This window comes from Rhinopithecus roxellana, chromosome 4 (assembly GCF_007565055.1).
Source record: "Rhinopithecus roxellana isolate Shanxi Qingling chromosome 4, ASM756505v1, whole genome shotgun sequence".
Lineage (NCBI taxonomy): Eukaryota > Metazoa > Chordata > Mammalia > Primates > Cercopithecidae > Rhinopithecus > Rhinopithecus roxellana.
Window position 1 is genome coordinate 58,213,479 of NC_044552.1, and position 24,993 is coordinate 58,238,471.

At 42.5% G+C, this 24,993-nt stretch overlaps 1 protein-coding gene across 3 annotated transcripts in view; it reads left to right on the top strand.

Annotated features, from left to right (window-relative positions):
- CLIC5 (chloride intracellular channel 5) overlaps positions 1 to 24,967 on the top strand; it is a 177,648-nt gene extending 152,681 nt beyond the window's left edge. For all 3 annotated transcript variants that reach the window (XM_010372542.2, XM_030928889.1, XM_010372543.2), the window contains exons 5-6: positions 10,110 to 10,291; positions 20,508 to 24,967. In XM_010372542.2, the coding sequence (XP_010370844.2) occupies positions 10,110 to 10,291; positions 20,508 to 20,675 (350 nt within the window). In that variant the 3' untranslated portion in view covers positions 20,676 to 24,967. The remainder of the gene's footprint in view (positions 1 to 10,109; positions 10,292 to 20,507) is intronic.
- The last annotated feature ends 26 nt before the right edge of the window (positions 24,968 to 24,993 follow it).

Here is a 24,993-nt window from a genome sequence, read left to right on the forward strand (position 1 = left end):
TACAAGACTCGTGTAGTAAAGGCAACTCAAACATCCAGTGGGGAACTTCTCCCCACAAACCGTGTTTTTTGTGGGGGCAAGTTAGGGTGTCCAAGGAACTGCTCTGAGCAAGGGAGAGGGAGGTCCAGGTGTACATGTAGCATATCTGGGGAATTCTGTGTAAGCATCAGTCACCCCCAATCTTTAAGGTTGCCCCATTTCACATCTGTGATGATGAAGGCTTTTGGCTGGGGGACTGTGGTTCTGGCTATAGAGTCAGAATGAAAGGAACAGCTGAATATCCCTGTTCGTGTCAGCATTTCAGGGCAGAGGATGAGTCAAGCACGATGTTTACTGAGCAGAGACAGAGGCAAGAGCCACTTTTTTCTTGCAGCTCTAAGAATTTTTTGTTGCTTTTTTGGTATGCTTTGTTTCTCATACATCAGCATCATCATGCATTGCACATACACGTTGCACATAACAACTGCTTACAGGCTTACAGCATGCCAGGCACTGTACTGAGCCCCTTGCAGGTGATGACTCAGTTATTGCTCCCAGCAACCCTCTAAGGTATGCCATGTTATGATCTCCACTTTGCAGAGAAGGAAACAAGCACAGGTTAAGCAACCTGTCCAGGCTAGTCTGTGTCAGAGCCGGGACCCCAGGCCAGGCAGCTGGCCCCATGATCTGTGCTCTTGACTTGCATATATTGACATTTAATATAATCCACTATTTAATATGTATGTGGTGCTGAATTAAACAAGAGTGTGTCATTTAGGAAATGGTGACCAAATCAGTTCACAATCCCATGAATAATCAATGAGCGACTACCATGTGTATTTCCTTAAATATACTCAACAATTCCCACCTTCCCCATCAGAGTCCTCACCCAGCAATCCATGTGGGGAAAGGGGCACAAAGTTGGCCCACAGTGGGCACTGAATAGATGCCTATTTAACAAATGAAAGAATGGGCAACTGGAAGAGAATTTGTAGGATATTCGCAGAATCACCAAATCCAGTAATTATTTCAATCTAGCATTGCAGTGGCAGAGAGGCAGTTTTTAAGTTTGTGAATGGCTCTTATATAAAAGATGTGGATCTTTGAGGATGAAACAAGACAAAATGTGGTGAACGTACTTCAGTCTATGTGTTTTGGGGGAGGGAGAATTGAGAAAGTCTCTAGGTCTAAATGCTGGAACAGATGATAAAGTTAGAATCTCTCTTAACCAGCTCATTCAAAGTGTGTGAGCATCAGCATTAAACCTAATCTATGGCCTGATACTTAAAAATAACCTGTTATAAAGTAACCATTAAAAAACTCACAAATTTCAGCCTGATCCATTTGGCCACATAAACTACAATCAGCATTAATAACTTCAGTCAACATTTATGCCGTACTTTCTATTAGCACAGGGGGTTTTATAATCATTTATGAGTTTCTGGAAAGTCTAATAGAAAACACACGTACGTGTTCTCTATGGAAAATGCATAATAGGTTTTTGGGGAGTTTTTTGTTTGTTTGTTTGCTCAAGGATAGGCCAGAAGGTGTCGCCACTGTCCCATGGCTGAAGTCTGGGCCGGGTTCCCGAATCAGAACTTCTCCCCTGATCGCTTCTGAGATCGCTGGCTCTGCAGCTTCCTCCCGCATTCAGAGTCAGTCTCTCTCTCTCTCTCTCTCTCTCTCTCTCTCTCTCTCTCTCTCTCTCTCTCTCTCTCTCTCCCCCCACTCTCCCCGTTGATAAATAAACATTCAGGCAGCTTGTATGCTACAGATGACTACACAAAAGGAAACTTAATTCGAAGACCTAAGTGATAATCTTTCTATACTGTGGCTTTTAAGAGGTTTAGAAAATTATTTGGATCTGGAATCCATACCTCTCTTCATACTTTAAGAAAATATTATATTAAAGGCATGCTGAAGTTGTCCCAAATGTTTACCATGCTGGTGTTTTAAACACAGCCAAATACTGGCCAAAGTGTCTTGCCTTTAAAAGAAATATGCATTTTGTCATTGTACTAATACTTCTGAACATACGCCAAATATAAGGGTGATTTGTGGAGCTGTATTAAATAAAAAGATGCTTCTTTATATGAATCCCCTATAGAGCTTGGGGAAGCTGCTATATGGAGAATCTGTGTCTTCCTTAAGAAAGTTTCTGAATGCCTTGGAAATATATCAGAAAACACCCCATTCTCCCCACCACAGAGGAGGGTGGGCAACCAGCAGTGTCCCATATCCCAACCCACCATAGTTGTAAGACTTAAACCCTACCTTTCAAATAAAGAATCATTTACTGGCCTCTTACTGGAAAGAACTATAGGAGCTTGTCATTTAATTCATCTTCTCCTCTGAGGCTGAAATTCTTTCTAGAACAAACAAATAATACCCATGGCACCACGTGCTGCACACTCTCTGTAGCCCGGCTGACGCCACGCGAGGGAACAGTGGGGAATCTGTTGAAGTTGCCATTGCGTTTTGCTTTCTCATAAACCGCTGTTTGTCTTTCTGCCTTTCCTGTTTTGAGTAGTGCCTTGAAACAGAGGCCTGGGAATTGCCTCCCCCATGTGAGCCCCTGGGTCGTTCACAGCCAAGGCCAATTTGACAACATCCTCCTCTCTGGCTATGAGGCCAAGTCCAGTGTTCTTGGTCCGGTGCCAAAGGTGGACATGAACTCTCTAAACTGTCAAACTGAGAAAATCTGACACACCCATGTGGCCTGGAGAAAGCAAAGCCAAACCCAAAGAGATGCTTCCAGGCAACTTTAGATCCCTAATGTGTTAGCAAAGGCAAGAGCGAGCTTCATTCTGCGAGCACTCCAGGATTCTCCTTGGACCTAGAACATTCTAGGATGTACAGATAAGCTTCACTTCAGACATTGAACTTCTACCTTGAGCTGACCTCTTCTCTCATCTTTCACTCGATGTCTTCTTCCCCTTCATCCTGTCATAAACCCAAGTTCTACAGCTGTAATAATAATAATAATAGTTAACTTTAATCAAGTCCCAGTCTGCACCAGACACTAGATGATGTGAACCTGTGAACAAGCATAACTGAGGATTCAAACCCAAATCTCTTACAGCAGAGTGAATATGCCACTCTGCTACTGTGTTTGTTATCAGAAGCCATGGCTCCCTGATATACTCGACCCAGACTCTCTGTTTCTTCCTTGATGATACCAGTGACATGCAAACATAGCCAGAGGGGCCCAGGCATAGCAGAGAGTGCCATCAGACCTGACAGAAAGCCCCCTTCCAATCTTCTAAAACCTTGCTGCCATTTCTGACTCCATGTGGTCTAAGAACCTGGTGTAGACATTGTTTAAAAGTCAAAGGGACTTGAAGATCAGCCCCCACTTACCTGCCATGTGTCCTAGAAAGGTCACTGTGGATGAGAAAACCCCAGTTTCCACCTGCTTTATAATTTTGCCTTTGTGTGGTCATTCATACTCATATAACCTAACTGTAACTGGGACACTGTTCTCTCTCTTTAAGGACTTCGGCAACTGAGAAAAAAGCTACATGACTCATTTCCAAAACCTGAAAGATGAATGCAGATCTTTAAGTAAAGTTTTCTGGTGGGAGAGGGGATTGATTACACTGCCCACCACAAAGCTGAACATCCTCAAAATCCCCTTAGAACACCTTTGTCTCTTCTCAAAATTGAGCTCATTATAGCAGCATCTACATTTCTGCCTGCTTGGCCTGCACCTGCCCTTTTCCTCACCCTCCCAATCCTCCTGGGTCCTGCTGCGGCTCCTACATCCCCACTTGCTTCTGGATCTTTGGGCCTAGTCCGTCTGACCTCTCTCAGTTTCTCTTCCTCTTGTCCTAGCTGCCTGTGGAAAGAAAGGCTTCTTCTTACAATAGATGAGTGTGTGGTGATATTCTTCTTATTTTTTTTGTTTGTTTGTTTCCATCACGTTACCATTCATGTTTTAAACTATCAAATGTCAACAAGCGTGGCTATCTTTGTGTTTTCGCTTCAAAAATATGTGATGGCCAGAGAAATCTCCACCATGGTCTTCCTCAAACCACTGCGGTACTTTTTTTGCACCCTTTGGTTATATCAACATGATCTCAAATGAGAAGATGAAAAGTTAAAACTTCCTTCAGTGCTCCAGGTATTTCTCAATATCTAGATATTTCTTTCTTCCTAGGAAAAATCCAAATGGATTTCTCACTTTTTGACCAGATGTCTTGCTGTCACACAGCCCCTGTGACAGCATTGGCCCCTAGTACAGGCAGAGTTGAAAAATGATGTGATGGGTCATAGTTGCCCCTCTACTCAGAGAAAACGCCTTCTAGACCCAATCACGGTCGCTGAAAGTACTAAGAATTATATCTGAAATCAAGCATTGGTAGCAGAACACAAGTATGTTACCAAATTAGCTGGAAGGTAAGGCGTGGGGAAGTCATGATGGAGCCCCATCCTCTTCTATCAGGGGAATGAGAAAAGTTTGCAGCACCTGTCAGGCCACGTGAATACCCAAGGAGTGATGGGACAGTCCTTGGTACCCAGAATTGGCCTTGCAGAGTGGAAGGAGTTTACGTTTTAGAAAATAACAGCCCTGTGCTTAAATCCTGGGTTTTGCACCTAAATTATAATAGGGCTAATAGATTAAACATATTTTTCTCTCTGCCACTCTGAGTACGTGATTCTAATCTGCCCTAGGCATTCATTGACCTCAGAGAGATTAGGATTTCTGTAGAAGGAATTCTAAGAGAGAAAAGGGAATTCAATATTCAGCTTCTGATCTTCAAAATAGCATTTTCAACAAGACAGTAGACTTTTACCCAACGTATTTTTTTAAGATGTTCTAAACTCTTTTATTTCTCAGTTTTTACCCATCAAAAACCCTGCCTGGAGGCCTCTACTCACAGAGTAGAAGCAGTCGTACTGGCTATGCAGCGAGGCCACAAGACTTTCTGCTCTATGATTGATGGGCTATTTGACCTAGGAAAACTAAAAAAAAAGCCCACCCTTCCTGGCACAGGGGAGTTGGGGATGAAGAAGAAGGGAGAGGCAGGGGGGGCAGGGAACTAGAGCATATTACAAGCTCCATGTGGTGCTTTGCTTGGGTGTCCTTCCGGATTGTGGAGGGAGGCAAGCAGCCCACCTGTAACCCCCACTCAGCATCCTCATGGTTACTCTGGAAGGAAGCAAACAGAAGAAATGCAGAACCTGTATTTGCTTTCCAAAGTCTTCCACCCATAGATTCCAGAACCCCCATCTCCCCAGTGCTGTGAGGTCACAGGAGCCTAGTCCCCCACTCCCAGCCCCACTGACTCAAGAAGGAGAGCAAGCAGGGGCAGGTTCTCTGAGAAACTGAGGATTTCAATGCAAAAGAGACAGAATTCTCTAGAAGGACTATTTAGATTATTACATCAGACTAGGTTATCATCCAAAATGGATGAAATTAAAGTTGCTGTTGTTTTCCCACCACCCAGAGATTAGGAGCTTGTAAGGAAGACCATAACAGTTGAAAACAAAACAAGGCACATTTCCATTGTACATCCCGGGAGTAGTTTAAATGGCTTAAGGATCAGCTATGTGTGTGTTTGCATATGCGTATGTGCCCTGGGTAAGTCTAAGACTCAGTTTCTTCATCTGTTGGATGAGGATGAATAATATTTCCCATCTCAATAGCCTTGTTGTGTGTTTAAATGGTAGTTGCATAAACATCCCTGGCTCACTGCAGGGATTCAGTGAGTGTATTTCCTTGCTGGTGCTAAGGTACCGGACTAGGGCAATAAAAGGAACAAGATAGGGCAGAGGGTACTTGGCCCAGGCCAGTGCCCAATAGCCACAACCTCTTTCTCCATGGAGAGTTGAACAGACACCCATCCAATCTGCAGACAACAGTCACAGGTGGGTTCCTGGTTTTTATTTTGCTGCAACACACATACAAGAGAAAATCCACATATGAGAAGTTGAGCATGCAGCCACCTGGGCCCACAGAGCTGTTCTCGTTCTTTCAAAGACGACCTTTGATATCTGCTCCTCTCCATGTGCATTTTGAGCCCTAGGGGTCTGCTTTGCCTTATGCTCATCAGGACCTGTGCTGCACTGAGCCTGCCAGCAAACCAGGGCTGAGCTGTGCTTGCAAGAACTTGTTGGAGGCTGGGTTAGAGTCTTGGCTCCCCAGTCCCCATTCAGCCTCCATGCCCTGGTAAGAATATATTATTTTCTTAGCTCAAATTGCTGTTTCCAAGTCATTATTTCTCTACAACGAGAAAACAATATTGGGTCTTATGTAATATCAACCTCAATGAATCTGGAAGTGATCATGGAATGGGTGGATTTTTTTCCTCCTTAAAAAAGAGAAAAATAAATCTAAGATTGTTTGCATATGGCTGAGAATATTTATGAACTATTCCCCTTGTTTCCTCGTCACATATTTTACCCAGTGCATTTGTGTGTGGTACAGAATAAATCTTTATGGAGAGCAGAGGTGGAGAGGGGAAGAAAGCAGTTAAAACACTGGGTATCTATCAAGTCCCTGGGATGTTAGTGATCCTGAGTCTTGGGTGCCCCAACCCTAGGCTCACTTGCTGTAGTCGGAGGGATACCCCATCTAGCTGCTCAGAGTAATTATTTAGAGTGAGGGTTTCAAATACAAACACAAGGAATTAACATCATTTTGTTGCTCTAGTTTCTTTCACATCCCCCTTGTTCCTACCAGAGCAGAAAGTTCAACACAAATAGTTTCATGACCCGAGTACCATCAGCCAAGAGAGATCATTAAATTCTATGGATGGCAGATTGAGCCAGGGTCAGAGGAATGAGTTGGCAGGTAGGAGGAAAAGAACTGGCAGAGAGTATAGTGGGTGCTGCCATTTGCTATCTAATAATATGGCAGTGTTTTAGCACACAGCCATGTTGGGTCTATTTTGCTCTGGGTGAGCCTTTCAACATAGCTTGTCACCAAGGAGCATCCCAAGGGAGTATAAGGAATAAGGCTTTGGCTGTATACTAAATAAGTAAGGGAAACAAATCTCCAGGCTATTGGTTTTCCTCTCCAGAGAGGTGGCCACAAATCTGGGGCTTCTTAAAATCACCCATTCTCCACTGCAGCTTGAAATATTCAGGAATATATTGACCAAGAATATGGAGCAAGGAACAGAGAACAGGAGCAGCCCACATTTGGTAAGGCAATAGCAACAACTACCACTAATTGATGTCCTCGTATGGGCCAGGCACTGTATTACGTGCTTTCCCTGAATTATCTGAGTTAATCCCAGCAGTGGTCTTAACAGGGTGAAGGATCCTTAGTCCCATTACTGAGACGAGAAAGCAGAAGCTCAGTGAAGTAGAGAAACTTGCCCAAGGTCACATGTAAGTGCCAGGATCAACGACATTTGTGGGATTTATGAGGCCTTAAGGCAATACAATAAGGACCAACATGGAATTCTTGAAATCAGATCCAAGGGCTTGGAAGGGACCCAGGAAAGTAAGAGACCTTGAAGCTGAAGGCTCAGCAGCTTCCCAGTGAATCCATCCTGAGCAGCCTTGAGCTTTAAACACAGGTTAGCCCCAGGCCAAGCAGTCCTTTCCCTGCTGCCTTGTCTCCTCTTGCTCTACCACGGTTGCCACCAACTACAGCCTTCACATTCCTGGTCAAAAATACACAAATCCAAATTAGGAGACTGATCCACAGAGGGTGCCTTCCAGAATGTGCTGACTTGGAAAGCTCCATGGAATGTCGCAGTTGCGACATAAATCAACAATGATTCCTGCCACTGGACTTGATGCCTTCCATCTCAAGGAATAACCGGAGGGATATACAGAACTATCTTCCCAAGGAACTTCAATCACTGCTCTAGGCTTTTCACCAAATTTCATGATATTTCCCAGACCTGGTGACATGGGTACAGACTTGTGCCGCAGCCCACTCAGGTCTCCAGGACCATTTGAGATTAGAACCTGCAATGTCTCATCTGCTATCGTGTGACTCTTTCCCTCAGAGGGTATTTATTGGTCAAAGTTTCACAGGCCCAGTATTTGATTCTTCCTTTCTTCATTAAAATCAAGATTTTGCCATAATCTCCATAAATGAAAGGGGTAGAGGGTTTTGAGCAAGCAAACAAATAAATCACAAGTGCTTTGGGAAGAAAAGCATAATAAGCATTTTCTAGTACCCACCCTCTGCCATTGCCTTTGTATAGCCTTGCAATCCCATCACAGTCTAGACAATTACTAAGGAATATACTGCATTTTCCCAGCCCTGCTTAGTCTATTCTCCCAAACTGGAAACACAAAGCAGATGATGAAGTAGTTCAAATGCCACACCAGGGAGAAGAAAGTATTGAGAAACTATGCCCAGCCTCCAGGCAGTTTTCAAACATTCCAGTAAGTGTTCAATTGATTTATGTTGGGTTGGTGTCATTCCATTGTCTCGAACAAAAGGCCTTCTATGAAAAGACAAAAAGTGGGTTATGAGAGGAGTGGCTAACAAGGCATATTTGGGAAAACCTGAACAAGAGTACAGCCCTCTTGGCTTTGCCTCCAGAAGGCAGTGTCCCCCTTGTGTCTACTGGAATGAACAGCAGGATTGAATTCCATTATCTCAGTGTCAGACTCTAAACCAGAGTCTGGAAAAACAGCTGCTGGGGATGGGGCTGATGACACAGGTGCAATGACTGATGCCCTGGTCAGCCATTTCCTCCATGTTTTTCCTTTGAGCTCAAGTAGAAAGTTTCTATGGTAGTGTTCTCTGATTAGAATGGACTATGAGATTCTGGGCAAAATGATTTTCAGTGATGATGGCTTCCCACAGTTGTTCTTTTGGGTATTTTGTCTGCTTGGGTGTCTAAACAAATTATGTGACAGATAATTATTTGGGCAAGACTGTAAAAGCCTTCTCCCACGTTATCTTCCTTTGGGTGTTCATTCTTTGAGTCACAACCATGACAGCTTTCTGTGCAGCTGGGGACTGCACATTTCTGGTGGAGTCCTTCCATTTGAGACAGCAGTGATTTTTAGAACAAGCTTCCCTAGAGTAAACCCAAATATTCTTCCCTGATACTCATCACTTCTCTGGGGGTGACATCAAAAAGGGCTGTTCTTTTCCCTCTGTCATGTCCCCCTGAAGGCTTTGTCCCCAACTCTTCTTGGGTTGGGTTAGCTATAGTTAATACTTCCACAAAATCTGATGCGTATCTCTGTCCTGGAACTTCTAGATAGTTTTTATTTACCTAGGTAATAGCCTTTTCGTCCTAAAAATGTAATATGTAGGTTGATGTGGAATATTAGCAAATTATAGATAACCAAAACTTTTACAAAAATGGCTAGTATTGGCCGGGCGCGGTGGCTTACATCTGTAATCCCAGCACTTTGGGAGGCCGAGGCAGGCCGATCGTGAGGTCAGGAGATCGAGACCATCCTGGTCAACATGGTGAAACTCTGTCTCTACTAAAAATACAAAAATTAGCTGAATGTGGTGGCTCGTGCCTGTAATCCCAGCTACTCGGGAGGCTGAGGCAGGAGAATCTTTTGAACCAGGGAGTCGGAGGTTGCAGTGAGCCCAGATCACACCACTGCACTCCAGCCTAGTGACACAGTGAGACTCTGTCTGAAAAATAAATAAATAAATAAATAAACAAACAAATAAACAAATAAATTGGCTAGTATTATTGCACCTACTGCAACCTCTGCCTCCCATATTCAAGAGATTCTCCTGCCTCAGCCTCCCTAGTACCTGGGACTACAGGCCCATGCACCATGCCCAGCTAATTCTTGTATTTTTAACAGAAACAGAGTTTCACCATGTTGGCCAGGGTGGTTTCGATCTCTTGACCTCATGATCTGCCCACCTCGGTCTCCCAAAGTGCTGGGGTTGCAGGTATGAGCCACCACGCCCAGCCTGTATTTCTGTATTTCTGTATGTTTTTCAAAGCAAAGGATTAGCTAATGTTTATTGTTTGGTTAGGGTTTGCCTTTTCAGGCTATTTAGTACACTTCTACTGCATTGTGTGAATGGTTTCCAGGTATTCTGCAGTGTGTGGGGAGTGGGCAATGTGATGAGGGGGACAGGATTCTAGATGAGCTACTCCACTCTGAAGACCCTATGACTGTATCCACTGGCAAGTAGTTTGAACAAAGGCCCTTCTTTTACTCTTCCATGCCAGCCCTTGAGAGAGGCCTAACCAAGGCTCTAAAGAAATTGGATGACTACCTGAACACCCCTCTACCGGAGGAGATTGACGCCAACACTTGTGGGGAAGACAAGGGGTCCCGGCGCAAGTTCCTGGATGGGGATGAGCTGACCCTGGCTGACTGCAATCTGTTGCCCAAGCTCCATGTGGTCAAGGTAAGAGAGCTCTACCCACAGAGGCCTGCAAGATCCAGCTCCTTCTTAGGCCCAGGTCACCTGTGTGGATGAGTCAAGGACAGTACCACCTGTTGGTCAAGAGCGTGGACCCTGAAGTCAGGTAATAAGGACCCAAGGTCACCCTCTGCTGCTTGATGGCTGTGTGGCCTCTTTGATCTTCAGTTTTCATCTATAAAAATAGGCATATATTGCTTACTTCAAGGATTGGTGGAAGAGTATATACAGCGTGAAAGTGCTTGGCATATTGTAGGGGTTTAATATGTGTAATAGTCGCAATCATCATTGTTGTATACAGTCATATCACTCCAAAGGCCTCTTCCTCATAGGATTTCCCTGGCCACACCCCTACAGCTCTATTAAATGTGCCCTCATATGCATTTTTTCTTTGTGCCCAGACCCACCTTCTCACTTCCTCCAGCAGCTTCCTGAGGTGAGCCCACATCATTTTCCTCATCTATCAAATGAAGAGGTGGAGGTTGCAAGAGGTGATGTCACTTTCTTGCTATCATTGCACTTACTAACCATCTGCAACATGTAGTGTAATCCTCTCCTATACAACAAATCCTGGGAATCTGAGAGTTGGAAAGGACATTTAGAGGTCATCCAGAACAATCTCCCACTTCAACCTGTACCACTTTCTGCTGTTTCTTTGACAAGCTTCTGTGAAGCTGTGACTGCAGCTTCTGAGAATGAGGAGTCCTCTGACTAATGAGCCAGCCCTACCATGTTAGATAGCTCTGATTATTAAATCATTTGTTCTCTACAATGAGCCCAAGCATGCCTCCCTGCTATCCGTTTGTTCTCTAGAGCAACACAGAACAGCTCTGCTTGCCTTCACCTCATTTGAAGACAATAGTTGTATCCCCCTAAGCTCTGTAAATGAGCACGTCTTCCTCCATCCTTTCCTGACGCTCATCAGCCTAGTATCAGATAGCCATACTGTGCTCTACTTTTACACACGCATATTTCTCACTGTCTCAGCCAGACAGCAAGCTCTGTGAGGATAAGACCTTTTCAAAATGTGATGGTGGGCACATGGTGACCCTTTAATAAATACTCATTGATTGATCATGTGATCACCTGGTGTATGTCTTTATGATACCCAGTTTATTTCTATGCTTCACTGAGAAGACTCAGATTCAATCATTTGTCAGCTGGGTATATGCCTATTATTTTTCAGCTCAAGTCCTGAGACAGAAATGCTATCTCCTCTCCAACCAGAGCATGTACCAGCTTGAGTTGAAATCACTCAGTTGTGTGTACGCTGGTGTTTCCATAGGCCTTAGTCAGAGCTGAAGACTAAGAGGGAATCATGCATAAAAATGGATTGGGCAAATACAACCTATTTAGACAAAAACATTTTGGATTTGGGGCCAAGCCAATAGTCACTTGGAGGTGCAGTCAATCTATGTCTCTTTGAAGTTATTAACTACTGCACGCCCCACCCATCATCCTTTATTCTTCTCCTCCTTAGGAACAAGTACCTTTGAAAGGGATGATATAATTCCAGCTCAGTCACACTGTGTCAGAGTGATACAACGCAAAGATCAAGAGACCCGAGTTCCAGTCCTGTATCTTGCTGCCAACTAGCAGCATGAGCTAGGGCACATCATCTAATCTTTTTGGAATTCATTTTTCTTGTGCCTAGGAGAACAGAAGTGGATACTATTCCTTCTTGCCTTCTTTTCCTTTCTTCCTTCCCTCTTTCTTTCCTTTTCTCTTGCTCAAACATGTATTCACTTCCACTCAAAAACCATTTGTTGAACAAGACAAACAAATGGATCTCCCAAGCCTTGGGCTTCATCCTGTGATTTCCTTAATTCCCACCAGTCTTAAATGACTCAGTGAAGCCCTGTCCTTGGAGAAAGTTCAGTGGGTGGTTCACCCAGAGAAGCTGGAGATCAAAAAGAAGATGGCCAATGAGAGAATAAAGGCCAACCCTTGGCCCCTATCTTTTTGGATTTCTGCTGATCCAGCTTATCAGATCCCAGAAACCTGGCAAACCTCTGAAGTGCACAAAGAGCAAAGGGGAAGCCAAGTCAGGCCTCCAGTTTGGCTTCAGATGCCAAAACTTAATCTAGGCTGTGGGAGCTAACTGTTTTCATATGATAGAGCAAATTCAGAACATGAGCATGGAAGTCCCTGCGAACGTCAGAGCTCTGTGTGCATCCTCACCCCCTTGCTGCTTTCATGCTCACTCTCCTCTTGCCTGGCTCACTTTCAGGTTTTTCTCCATCCCTGGAAGTGGAGTTGCTCTGGCCCAGGCTCCCCATGAGAGTTTGGCTTGAACATTCATTGTCTGGCCCCCTCCTAGTTCTCATCTCCCAAAGTCAAGCCAATGTGTGAAGAAATGACCAGTTCAGCAGCCAAGGCCCAGGGTGCACAGGTCTTGGTTGGGAGGGGCATCTGCAGGCCTTTCCTTGCCCACTGGGATCCTTGCCTAGCATAGTGATGATGTTCAGTCCCGGAGACAAACAGGAAGGGGAACATCAACATCAATATAAATACATATTTATAAATTGCGTTTCTGCTGTATTGAAGCTAATATTCTGCCCTTTAAAATCCTGAAAATATAATTTCAGTGTGAAATGACTTGAGGTTACTCTATGAATCAGTGTGTCATTGTGAAAAATAGTTTTGGATCCCTTTACCTTATTGTAGACCTTTTTCATCCACTCTGGCAAATTCCAGCCAGTTCCCTTGGTCAGGCCACCACTCCTGCATGAATTTGCTCTTAGCCAAGACAGTCTCTTCTCAAAGGAACTTGGCCCAACCCAAGGGATCACCATCTTTCACTGAACAAAAAGACTGGGGAGATATCGTGGTGGCATCTCTCACTGTGAGAGTTTTATCAAAGGACTCGGACTTCATCACCCTTGCTTGTAGTTACCTAAGCCAGACAGAACAGTGTGGGGGTGGCTTCTTTGGTGCCCACACCATACCAGTTATTTTAACAGAGAGAATTTAAAGAAGTACTATGTACTAAAGAATTGGAAAGGCAAAATATACTAGGAGGTTCTACCTTCAAGAGGCAGCTACGACTCCTAGGGCACGAGGAACAAAGGGAAGAGGTTGGAATTATTAAAACTTACAAACTTCGAGGCTCTGTAGATGAGGGACCCTGCAGAGCTGCATGTGGGTGAAAGTGCTGTTCAGCTGGTGCCAGGGTCCAAGCTCAGGTTGGCTGGGATCCAGCCTCTAAAGCAGAGTCTCTGCTGTGTGCTGGCCTCTCTGCGTGGGTATGATGAAGCTGATCCTGTGAGTATTGACAAAAAAGCAAACTGGATTCAGCTGCTGCTCCCAGAAATAAATGGAGACTCTGACAGAAAGAGGAAGCTGAAAAGCAACGGCTTCTCCCTCCCATCTCCTCCTCCAACCTTGCTGGCTTTCTCCAGTAACTCCTCTTGGCAGAACCTAACAGGATTCACTGGCAAAGAAGAGATGTGATCTGCTCAGTCCCAGCCCCAGTATCACAAATAAAGCAAAGAGTAGGTTTGGAGATAAGCAACAATAGATTAATGACTGGCTCATGAGGGATTCTGAGTAGACCCATTGCTTTATCAGCTACGTAGGGCTGAGTAGCAAAGTAGAAAGAACTGTGGATTATAAAGCAAGGACTGTAATAAATATGAACGGTAACTCAATAGATATTGGTTAAATTAATTAATTTATCATGTAACAGTAAGCCACATAATCTCTTGTAGCTTCAGTTTGCTCATTGCTAGGGATCTTCAGTGCTTTCAAATTATTTTATTACACATGACACTAGAGGACCTTTTCTGATGTACAGATAACTTAAGATTGTAAAGACTAAATACAACCGTTTATTGAATCCCAACCTATTTAATCCCCCTTTGTCTTACTTTTCTCATCTGTAAATGGGAATATAATAGACTCTTCCTTATAGGATTATTTAGAGATTTAAGTACCTTGCAAAGTACTTAAAGCAGTCCCTGGAACAGAGCACACAGTGAGTAAATGTTTGTTATTATCATTCCTCTGATCAACATCATTATTGAGACTATCAAGGAGTGCAGAAGTGAAGAAGCTGCAATTGCTATCCTTACACTTCCCACAAGCTAGAGAAAAAAAAGGGTACTGAAACAGTAATTATGATTCAGAATAGATTATAGCTCAGTGTTATAATATAAGTTCAACACTGGTCTAGAAGCATAGAGGGGAAAAAAATGTTCCCAAATGTCCGTGAACATGTCTGCAACAGTGAGTTTTTCATCCATCAAGTCATCATCATCCTTCACTTCAGCACAACTTTCTAGGAAACTCTGCATATTACCAGCATCGAAATGAAGATGAAAGTCCAGAGTGGCTGATCTGGGGCTTCTCTGAGTGGGAGGATCCCAGGGTCAATGGTCTAGGGCCCTCTTTGAAAAAGAAAGCAAGGTAGAGAGGTGGATGTACAGATACAAGAAATCCAGAGAACACCTGTAAGATACTCTACAAATGAACTTCACCAAGGCATATAGTCACCAAACTGTACAAGGTCTGTGCCAAAGAAAAAAGTCTTAAAGGCAGCTAGAGGAAAAGATAAAAACACATACAAATGGAACCCCATCAGGCTAACAGCAGACTTCTTGGCAGAAATCTTGCAAGCCAGGAGAGATTGAGGGCCTATTTTCAGCATTTTTAAAGAAAGAACTTCCAACCAAGAGCTTCATATGCCACCAAACTAAGCTTTGTAAACAAAGGAGAAATAAAATCTTTTCCAGACAAGCAAGTGCTAAGGGAATTTATTACCATTAGACCATACTTACAAGAGATCCTTAAGGGACTTCTAAACGTGGAAACAAAAGAATGATACCTGCTACCACAAAAACACACTTGTATATAGCCCACAGACCGTATAAAGCAACCACACAATAGAAACTATAAAGCAACCAGTTAACAGCTTCATGAAAAGATCAATACCTCACATATCAATATTAACCTTGAATGTAAATGATCGAAGTGCCCCACTTGAAAGGCATAGAGTGGCAATTTGGATAAAAAGTAAGAGCCACTCATCTGCTGTCTTCAAGAGACCCATCTCATATGTAACAACATCCATACGCTCAAAGTAAAGGGCTGAAGAAAGATTTTTACACAAATGGAACACAAAAAAGAGCAGGGGTCACTACTCTTATATCAGGTAAAACATACCATAAACCAACAATAGTGAAAAAAAAAAGAACAAAGAAGGGCATTATCCTAATAATAAAGGGGTGACTACAACAAGAAGACTTAACCATTCTAAATATATACACACCCAACATTGGAGCACCCAGGTTCACAAAGCAAGTACTTCTAGACCTATGAAAAGACTTAGACAGCAACAACACACAATAATAATGGGGGACTTCAACAACTCACTAACAACATTAGCTCATCGAGGCAGAAAACTAACAAATATATTCTGGACTTAAATTTAACACTTGACCAATTGGACATAATAGACATCTACAAAATACTCCACCCATTGACCACAGAATATACATTCCTCTCATCTGCACACAGAACATACTCCAAGATCAACCACATGCTCAACCATAAAGCAAATCTCAATACATTCAAAAAAATAGAAATTATACCAATCATACTCTTGGACCACAGTGGAACAAAAACAGAAATCAACACCAAGAAGATGTCTCAAAACCACACAAACACATGAAATTAAACAACTCACTCCTGAATTATTTTTGGGTAAACAAAAAAATTACAGCAAAAGTAAAAACATTCTTTGAAATAAATGAAAACAAAGACACAACATACCAAAATCTCCGGGATGTAGCAAAAGCAACATTACAAGGAAAGTTTATAGCACTAAATGCCTACCTCAAAAAGTTAGAAAGATCTCAAATTAACAGTGTAACATCACACCTAGAGGAACTAGAAAAACAAGAACAAACTAATCTCAAAGCTAGTAGAATAAAAGAAATAACTAAAATCAGAGCAGAACTGAATGAAATTGAGACCCCAAAATTCTTACAAAGAATCAGTGAAACCAAAAGTGGGTTTTTTTGAAAGGATAAACAAGATTAATAAACCACCAGCTAGATTAACCAAAAAAAGAGAGAAAATCCAAACAAGCACAATCAGAAAGGACAAAGAAGACACTACAACTGATCTCATAGAAATACAGAAGATCCTTAAAGACTATTATGAACACCTTATGCACACAAAGTAGAAAATCTAGAGGAAATGGATAAATTCCTAGAAATACACTTTTCATTTGCCTTGAAAACTGGAACAAGACAAGGATGCCCACTCTCACCACTCCTATTCAACATAGTAGTGGAAGTCCTTGCCAGAGCAATCAGGCAAGAGAAAGAAATAAAAGACATGCAAATAGGAAAAGAAGTCAAATTATCTCTCTTTACTGATGATATGATTCTATTCCTCAAAAACCCTAACGACTTCACCAGAAGGCTTCTGGAACTGGTAAACAACTTCAGTAAAGTCTCAGTATAAAAAGTCAATGTGACTGGGCACAGTGGCTCATGCCTGTAATCCCAGCACTTTGGGAGGCTGAGGCAGGTGGATCACCTGAGGTTGGGAGTTCAAGACCAGCCTGACCAACATGGAGAAACCCTGTCTCTACTAAAAATACAAAATTAGCCGGGCATGGTGGTGCATGCCTGTAATCCCAGCTACTCGGGAGGCTGAGGTAGGAGAATCGCTTGAACCCGGGAGGCAGAGGTTGCAGTGAGCCGAGATCGCACCATTGTACTCCAGCCTGGGCAATAAGAGCAAAACTCCGTCTCAAAAAAAAAAAAAAAAAGATCAATGTACACAAATCGGCAGCAGCATTTCTGTATGCCAACAACATTAAAGTTGAGAGCCAAATCAAGAACATAATCCCATTTATAAATAGCTGCAAAATTATAATACAATACAATACAGTACAATACCTCGGATTACATCTAACCAGGGAGTTAAAAAAATCTCTACAAGGAGAGCTATGAAACACTACTGAAGGAAATCACAGCTAACACAAACAAATGGAGAAACATTCTATGCTCATAAATTGGTAGAATTAATATTAGTAAAATGGCCATACTGTCCAAAGCAATGTGCAGATTCAATGCCGTTCCTACCAAGCTACCAACGTCATTTTTCACATAACTAGAAAAAAACTATTCTAAAAATTCATGTGGAACTAAAAATGAGCCTGAATCGCCAAAGCAACCAAAAGCAAAAAAAAAAAAAAAAAAAAAAAAAAAAGCTGGAGGTGTCACATTACCTGACTTCAAACTGCACTATAAGGCTACAGTAACCAAAACAACATGGTACTGGTACGAAAACAGACACATAGATGAATGGAACAGAACAGAGAACCCAGAAATAAAGTCACACACCTACAGCCATCTCATCTTCAACAAAATTGACAAAAATAAGCAATGGGGAAAGGACTTCCTATTCAATAAATGGTTTTGGAATAGCTGACTAACCATATGCAGAAGAATGAAACTGGACCCCTACTTTTCATCATATATAAAAAGTAACTCAATATGGATTGAAGATTTACCTAAGCAAGAATCCTAGAAGAAAACCAGGAAACATTCTGTACATCAGTTTTGGGAAGTAATTCATGATGAAGTTATCAAAAGCAATTGCAACAAAAATAAAAATTAACAAGTAGGACCTAATTATACTAAAGAGCTTCTGCACATAGAAACTATGAACAGAGTTAACAGTTAACCCACAGAATGGGAGGAAATATTTGCAACCTATGCATCTGACAAAGGTCTAATATCCAGAATCTATAAGGAACTTAAACAATTGAATAAGCAAAAACCAAATAATACCATTAAAAAATGGGCAAAAGACATGAACAGACACTTCTCAAAAACAGACATAATAAGTGGCCAACAAACATTTTTTAAAAAGCTCAGTATCACCAATCACTGGAGAAATGCAAATTAAAAGCACAATGAGACACACCCCTCACACCAGTCAGGATGGTTATTGTTAAAAAGTCAAAAAGCAAGAGATGTTGGTTAGTCTGTGGAGAAAAGGGAACACTTATACAGTGTTGGTGGGAATGTAAATTAGTTCAGTCACTGTGGAAAGCAGTTTGGAGATTTCTCAAAGAACTAAAAACAGAGCTATCATTCGACCCAGCAATCCCATTACTGGTTATATATCCAAAGGAAAATAAATTGTTTTACCAAAGAAACTCCCACATGCGTTCATATGTTTATCACATCACTCTTCACAATAGCAAAGACATGAAATCAACCTGGGTGCCCATCAACAGTGGGCTGAATAAACAAAACGTGGTACATATACATGGTGGAATACTACATAGCCATATAAAGAAACAAAGTTATGTCCTATGCAGCAACATGGATGCAGTTGGAGGCCATTATCCTAAGCAAACTAATGCAAGAACAGGAAACATGAAACTACATGTTCTTACTTATAAGTAAGAGATAAACAATAGGTACTCATGGACATAAAGATGGCAACAATAGACACTGGGGACTACTTGGCGGGAGGGATGGAGGGGGCAAGTGTAGAAAAACTATGCTCATTACTTGGGTGACAGGATCAATCATACCCCTAAACCTCAGCATCATGCATTATACCCAAATAACAAACTTGCGCATGTACCCCCTTGTATCCCCTAAAAAAGAAAACAGGGAAGGAAGGAAGAGAAGGAGAGAGAGAGAAAGAGAGAGAAAGGGAGGGAGGGAGGAAGGAAGGAAAGAAGGAAGGAAGGAAGAAAGGAAGGAAGGAAGAAAGGAAGGAAGGAAGAAAGGAAGGAAGGAAGAAAGGAAGGAAGGGAGGGAGGAAGGGAGGGAGGGAGGGAAGAGAGGGAGGGAAGGGATCCAGAAGTGATACTACTCTCCTGTTACCCCTACCCTAGCCTAGCCTGGAAGAGCTAGAGGAGGACCAGTTAATGTGCAGGTCCTAGTGCACAGTGAAAACAGGGGGGCCCTGTTTAAAAATTACTAAGAATTTCCACATATTGACCCAAGAGCATTAAACCAAGAGCAGGGCTCTTCTGGGTGCAAGGTGAGACCACACAGGTCACAAGTCACAGGTCCATGAAGCTGCCACAGCTAGACAGACCTCATTAAAGAAACCATCCTGCTCCCCCCATTAAGAAAATGCATGCAAATGGATACAAGCTAGGTCACAGTGAATTATAATAATACTTGAGGTTTATTGAGTATTTAGTATGTGCCAGACACTCCTCTAAGCATATGATGTGTATTAACTAATCTATTACCCCAAAGTAGGTTTTATTATCACATCCATTTTAGAGGTAAAGAAATGGGAGCTCAGAGAGGTTACGTAACCTGTCCAGTGTCACACAACTGCTAAGTGGAGCCATGATTGCAAATCCAGTCATTTGGGATCCAGAGCCCATGCTTTTAATCACTATGCTCCTGTTTCTCTCAAAGCAAATACCATTTCTCCAGAACTCTCCAGTCCACATCCCCTCCGAGTGTGGCAAACCAGGGCGAGAACAGAAATCAGTATTTGCTTACTCTTATGTCATAGTCTAAACCTACATATACATTCCAATATCTAATTTGCTTTTCATGGTTTTTTTTTCCCTTCTATAAATGAGGATGCCTGTGTAAAACAAAGTAAATAAGAGAAAAAAGAAAAGAAAATGTGCTGGTAATTATATCAATCAGACGTAACCACTGGTAATATATAGGTATATAGACATCTAGCCATCATATATGTTTCTCCAAATGCATTATACTTGAACTTTAAGTGTAATAGTCTATCTTGAAGAGTTTTCCAGATCACTAGATTTTCTCAGCAGCATCATTTTTAATGTCCCTCCACTATGCCATTTTATTTGTGTAAGACAACGTATGTATTCACATATTGTTGGACATTGGTGCTGTCTGTGCACCATTTTTGTTACTCAAAATAGTTCTGGGATCATAATTGTGTAGCTAAATCTTTGTATCTATCCATGATTATTTCTTGAGAAAAAAATCCTAGAATTTGAAACACTAGGTCAAAGGGCAAATTATATTTACTTAAGAAATTAAATTAAAACAAAACAAAAAGAAGACAGCACTGCCACCTTGCATTTCAAACATATCGCTGATGGCCCGTGGTGATGCTCAGAGGTTTCCTGCAGTGCACACACACTGGGACAGCCTCTAACACTTTCTAATGATTTGTTTCATGCCTTCATACCATCTCTGTCCTGCCATCTCTGTTTTAGATTGTGGCCAAGAAATACCGCAACTATGATATCCCAGCTGAGATGACAGGCCTGTGGCGGTACCTCAAGAATGCCTATGCCCGTGATGAGTTCACTAACACCTGTGCAGCTGACAGTGAGATCGAGTTGGCCTATGCTGATGTCGCCAAACGCCTCAGCCGATCCTGAGCACAGCCATTTTGCCCCATCCCCACCGCAGAAGGACACCGCAGAACCACTCCCCTAAGACTCCAGCTTCATAGACTCCTCTTTCTCACTGCCTTGAGGCACACTTTTTGTAATCAAGCCTCATCCTTGCTGGTATTATGGGAACTCCAGCTTGCTCTCTTTCATGAAAGTCAGCACCATCCCTGGCCTCCTCACATAGGAATCTAGCAGAAATGATAGACACAGTCCACCTCTTGGCCTGCCAGCCTGATCTGGGCTCAGCATGTTTGGGGTCAGTCAGTGTTGGAGAGCCCACATATGGGATTGCTACTGGCTTCTTCTGCCAATATCAAAATACGTTCTCAGATGCTTTAGAAACGTGCAACACCAGCTCCTTTTCCACCCTCCTCTCCGTCCATACCTACAAGGCCAAGGACAAATGCCAACTTCATCCTTCTTAGAAAGAGATCTATTACCCACAGAGAGAGTGAATGGAGGAGGACCGAGCTGGCTGTGGACTTGGGTGTCTGGTAGACACAGCTTCAGTCTTACTACTTCTGACACCGGTTATTGGGCACTAAAGGCCAGACTGGAAAGTCACTTGAGACACAGTCTCAGTTTGTTGCAGTGCCAGAAATGCTGTGCTGCTGCTGCTGCGCACCTGGCCCATGCAGTCCCTGGCTTCCATGCTGTCCAGGTCCTGCCAGAAAAGGAAATTGGCATGCAATTCTAAACTGCAGTGACTGGGATGGGAGGGGAGGGGAGCAGTGTTGATGCCAAAAGGCCCACAGGGTCTACCAGCCATGGGGTTTGCTTGCTTAGGAGTAGTTGTTTCAGTGGTGATTACAGGCCTGGGTTTGACTATGCTTACCAGTGAGTGGTTTTTGAGCTATGAGAAAGTGGATGGGAGTGGGAGGAGGAGGGATGGGTGAAGACAAAAGAGTTCTTTATGACTCTTGATGTTCCCTGGTAAACTTTTAAAAAGGCCTTCTCTCATGATCTAAGTCTTGGACTGGTGGCGTCATGTAACTGCTAACCGTACAGTAAAAACCCAAGAACGGGCCAAAAACGTCTTCCCGGTTTCTCCAAGCTGCTTCTGGAATGCAGGTCTGTTGGCTGGGTGCTCTCCAGCAGTTGCTCCTGCCTGATTCGGCTGTAGCCTATAATGGATAAGAGCCACATTTAGGAGGTGGTCTGATCATGGAACACCTTAGGAAGAAAGTCCATGAGCCTTTCTGACTAGAAAACCATGTGGTTTGAACTTGAAGAAAAATATAGACCCATCTGGGTTAATTTTCCTACAATTAGACTTAACTGCCAGATTAAAAAAAAGAAAAAAATTTTAAGCTAATATTTCACTCTTTTGTCATTCTCCTTGAGTTTCATCTCCTAAAAAGCTTACCCAGCCCGAGCTTGGGGACCTGCGCAGAGGAAACTAAGAAAAATGCTCTCATCAACTCCCTCTCCCAGTGAATGCCCAGTGAGAAAATCCATTTGCCACAGGCCCTTACCTTCAACAATCCCCCTTCTATGGTGTTCGCTGGGAAAGGGTGAGGCTCCCAAGTGCCGGAAAGCCCCTGGACTTGGCTCATTTCTCAGCAAGGGCAGGACAGCACGGGTCCTTTCCATAGAAACATCAACAAATTCTAACCCAAGCAATCCCTGGACCTACCTGCCTCCAGGGATCTCTGAAGAAAAAAGGTGACCCATTGATCAAATCAGAGGAGAGGAAGCAGGAGGCCTCCTAGAGCCCACTGAGGAAGAGGAACTTTCTCAGTAGGACACTTTATAAGCCTGAGAAAGCTTTGAAAAGACAGAATGAGTTGATTCATTTCCACCTCTAAAGGAACCTTTCCAGGTCCCCCTGGAAACTGTGCCCTGGAGATGTTTAACAAGGAGAACTGGTGAGGAAACAGTCCTTTTTTACTGTAGGGAAAAGCCCCAAACTAGCCTCCTGGGGAATGAGGGCTGGAATGATCCCGAAGGCCTTTTAATTAGTGTGAAATCCTGCTGTACTCAGAAATCCTTCCCCGAATTTACAGCACAGGCAAGATGACCTAAGAGGCAGTTTACTTCCCTGAGACCCACAGTTGGGCTGTTCTGGAAACACATCTGTGAATCATAGCCAATTGCCACAGAGAAAACAGAACCAAGCATCCGGTGAGGCGACTCCACCCCAGAGAAGGCTGCAGAATTCCAAGGACTCGGATTGGATGTTCAGAATTCAGCAACTGGCAAGTCCTTAAGAACAAACAGGCCAAACCAAATCAATATTGCTGTTTCTAGATGTCCCTTCTTGTGGTTGAGTTAGTTTTACAGAGATAAATATATTAAGGCAAGGAGGTGGGGATGTTATATGATCAATTATAGCCATTTAAAAGAGAGGGAGGAGTTACAGAAGGAAGGCACTTCTGGGTCCTTAATTCAGAAATATCTTCATATTTCACCACTGGTTTGTCATATAACAAAAGTGATTGTGGACTAAGAGTTATGGTGTCTTATGACTAGATTTATTATGGTATATTAAAGTAACAATACTACACAGCACTTTTGGGGGTGGGGGAAGCAGGGTAGTGGGAGACGAAGAGAGAAGCAAGAGTTAAACTCAGAATAACTGAGTTGAATTCACCGTCTATTCAGCACTGCCTGCTTCTGAGGTTGGCCCAGAGAGAAGGTATTGAGTAAGAGCTTAACAACTATAAAAAGTAAGCTGGATAAGTAAAATCATGATGGATCCAGAGCACAGCTTCTTCAGCTCCTGATAAAGAAAGTCAAATGCTTGATAAATTCAGTCACAAATGTGAGCATGGCTATATTCTTTTAAACAAGAGGTAGAGTGACCTAGCACTAAGCAAATGAGCTGAAATGCCGGAAATACAGTCCATCAGCTTATTGGCCACATGATCCCAAACTAGTTTTAGCTTGGGAAATGGGCCTGTCCTCAGCGTCACCTTCTTGTGCTGGTGGGGCCAGCGAAGTCTTGATCTTATCAGAAAAAGGCCACACCAAGAGTGAGGTTTCCCGGGCTGCCTTTTCAGGCCCTCGTCAAATGAAACAACAGAAGCTCTTCACAGTTCTGTGCCCCATGGCCACTCCACAGACAATACCAAGCATCTTGAATTGTCATAAGATGGGTCATGCCTGAAATAGATCTTGACCATATGAGATTCCCAGAAATCAGCAAGGCCTGGACAAATAGAATTAAGAGGGAGGCAGAGGCAAGAATGTGCAGATCGACCTTATAAAGAGTTTAGCATCACTGTGAGAGACTGTGTCTAAAATTAAACTGATCTAGAAGCAGCAGGTAGGTATTTGGTAAGTACTTCTGTGACTTGTCTCAATGCCCACTGGCCAGGGGTCATCTCAACTGCACAGTGAATCAAGATGCTGGTGTCATCCTCCTTGGAAAGAGGAAATGTTAATTCATGGTTAAAACTAAGTACAATGATTCCCAAGGGATCACTTTCTTATTTTTTTAAATGACATTAAGGAGAATCTTTAAAAAAGCATCAGAGGAAGACGGGTGCATGTGAAGCACCCTGATTCTGATGTTATGAGAACTTAAGTGAACAGGACCCACTGCACACAGCCCCATTGTCTTCTATCCATTTCTCTTTATCATTCAAAGCAAGCAACATGTGCCCTCCTCGTGAACACACATTCTTCTCCTTTGTCAGTATGTGTCTCCCAGCTTAGTGTCAGGATACTTTTGATTCATAATTATGTATGATCCAATGAGTACATAATTTCATTTAATGTTATTTAAAGAAATAGATCCAATTCCTCTCTTGCAACCAAAAATAAATAAAATACATTGCCTCAATATAAGGTTTGGGTTATTCTGTGTTTCTATAGAGGCAATCTGTTTTTGGTAAAATGTACTTTTAAGGATCCAGTCATCTAAAGTATTTTATGTAGAGTTAGAGATTTCACAATATTGACTATACACATATTTAAAATATAAAATATCCAACTGATGTTTGAATTTGTCTTACTTTCCTGACCACCTCGTTGTTCCATTTTATAAGGTGGGGAATTAACTAGCTTAACAAAAGTTGCTTAGCTTTTGTAAAACAGCAAGTGTTTCATTTTACAAAGACACTCCAAATGATAGTTACTTGATTTTCTCGAGACCTTTAACTGTGGTGATGAAATAACAGGACTTGCTTTCAAGCCTGAATAAATGTAAAATGCCTTTTAATGAAGATACAGCTGAGTGTTTTCCTCATGAATCTGAACCAATTACAAATTTGTGTTCCAGTCTTGATTGGTATTGACTGATTCAAATAAAGTTGGTTTATTTTCACATATTACAAAAGTGGTCATCTAACTTCTTATT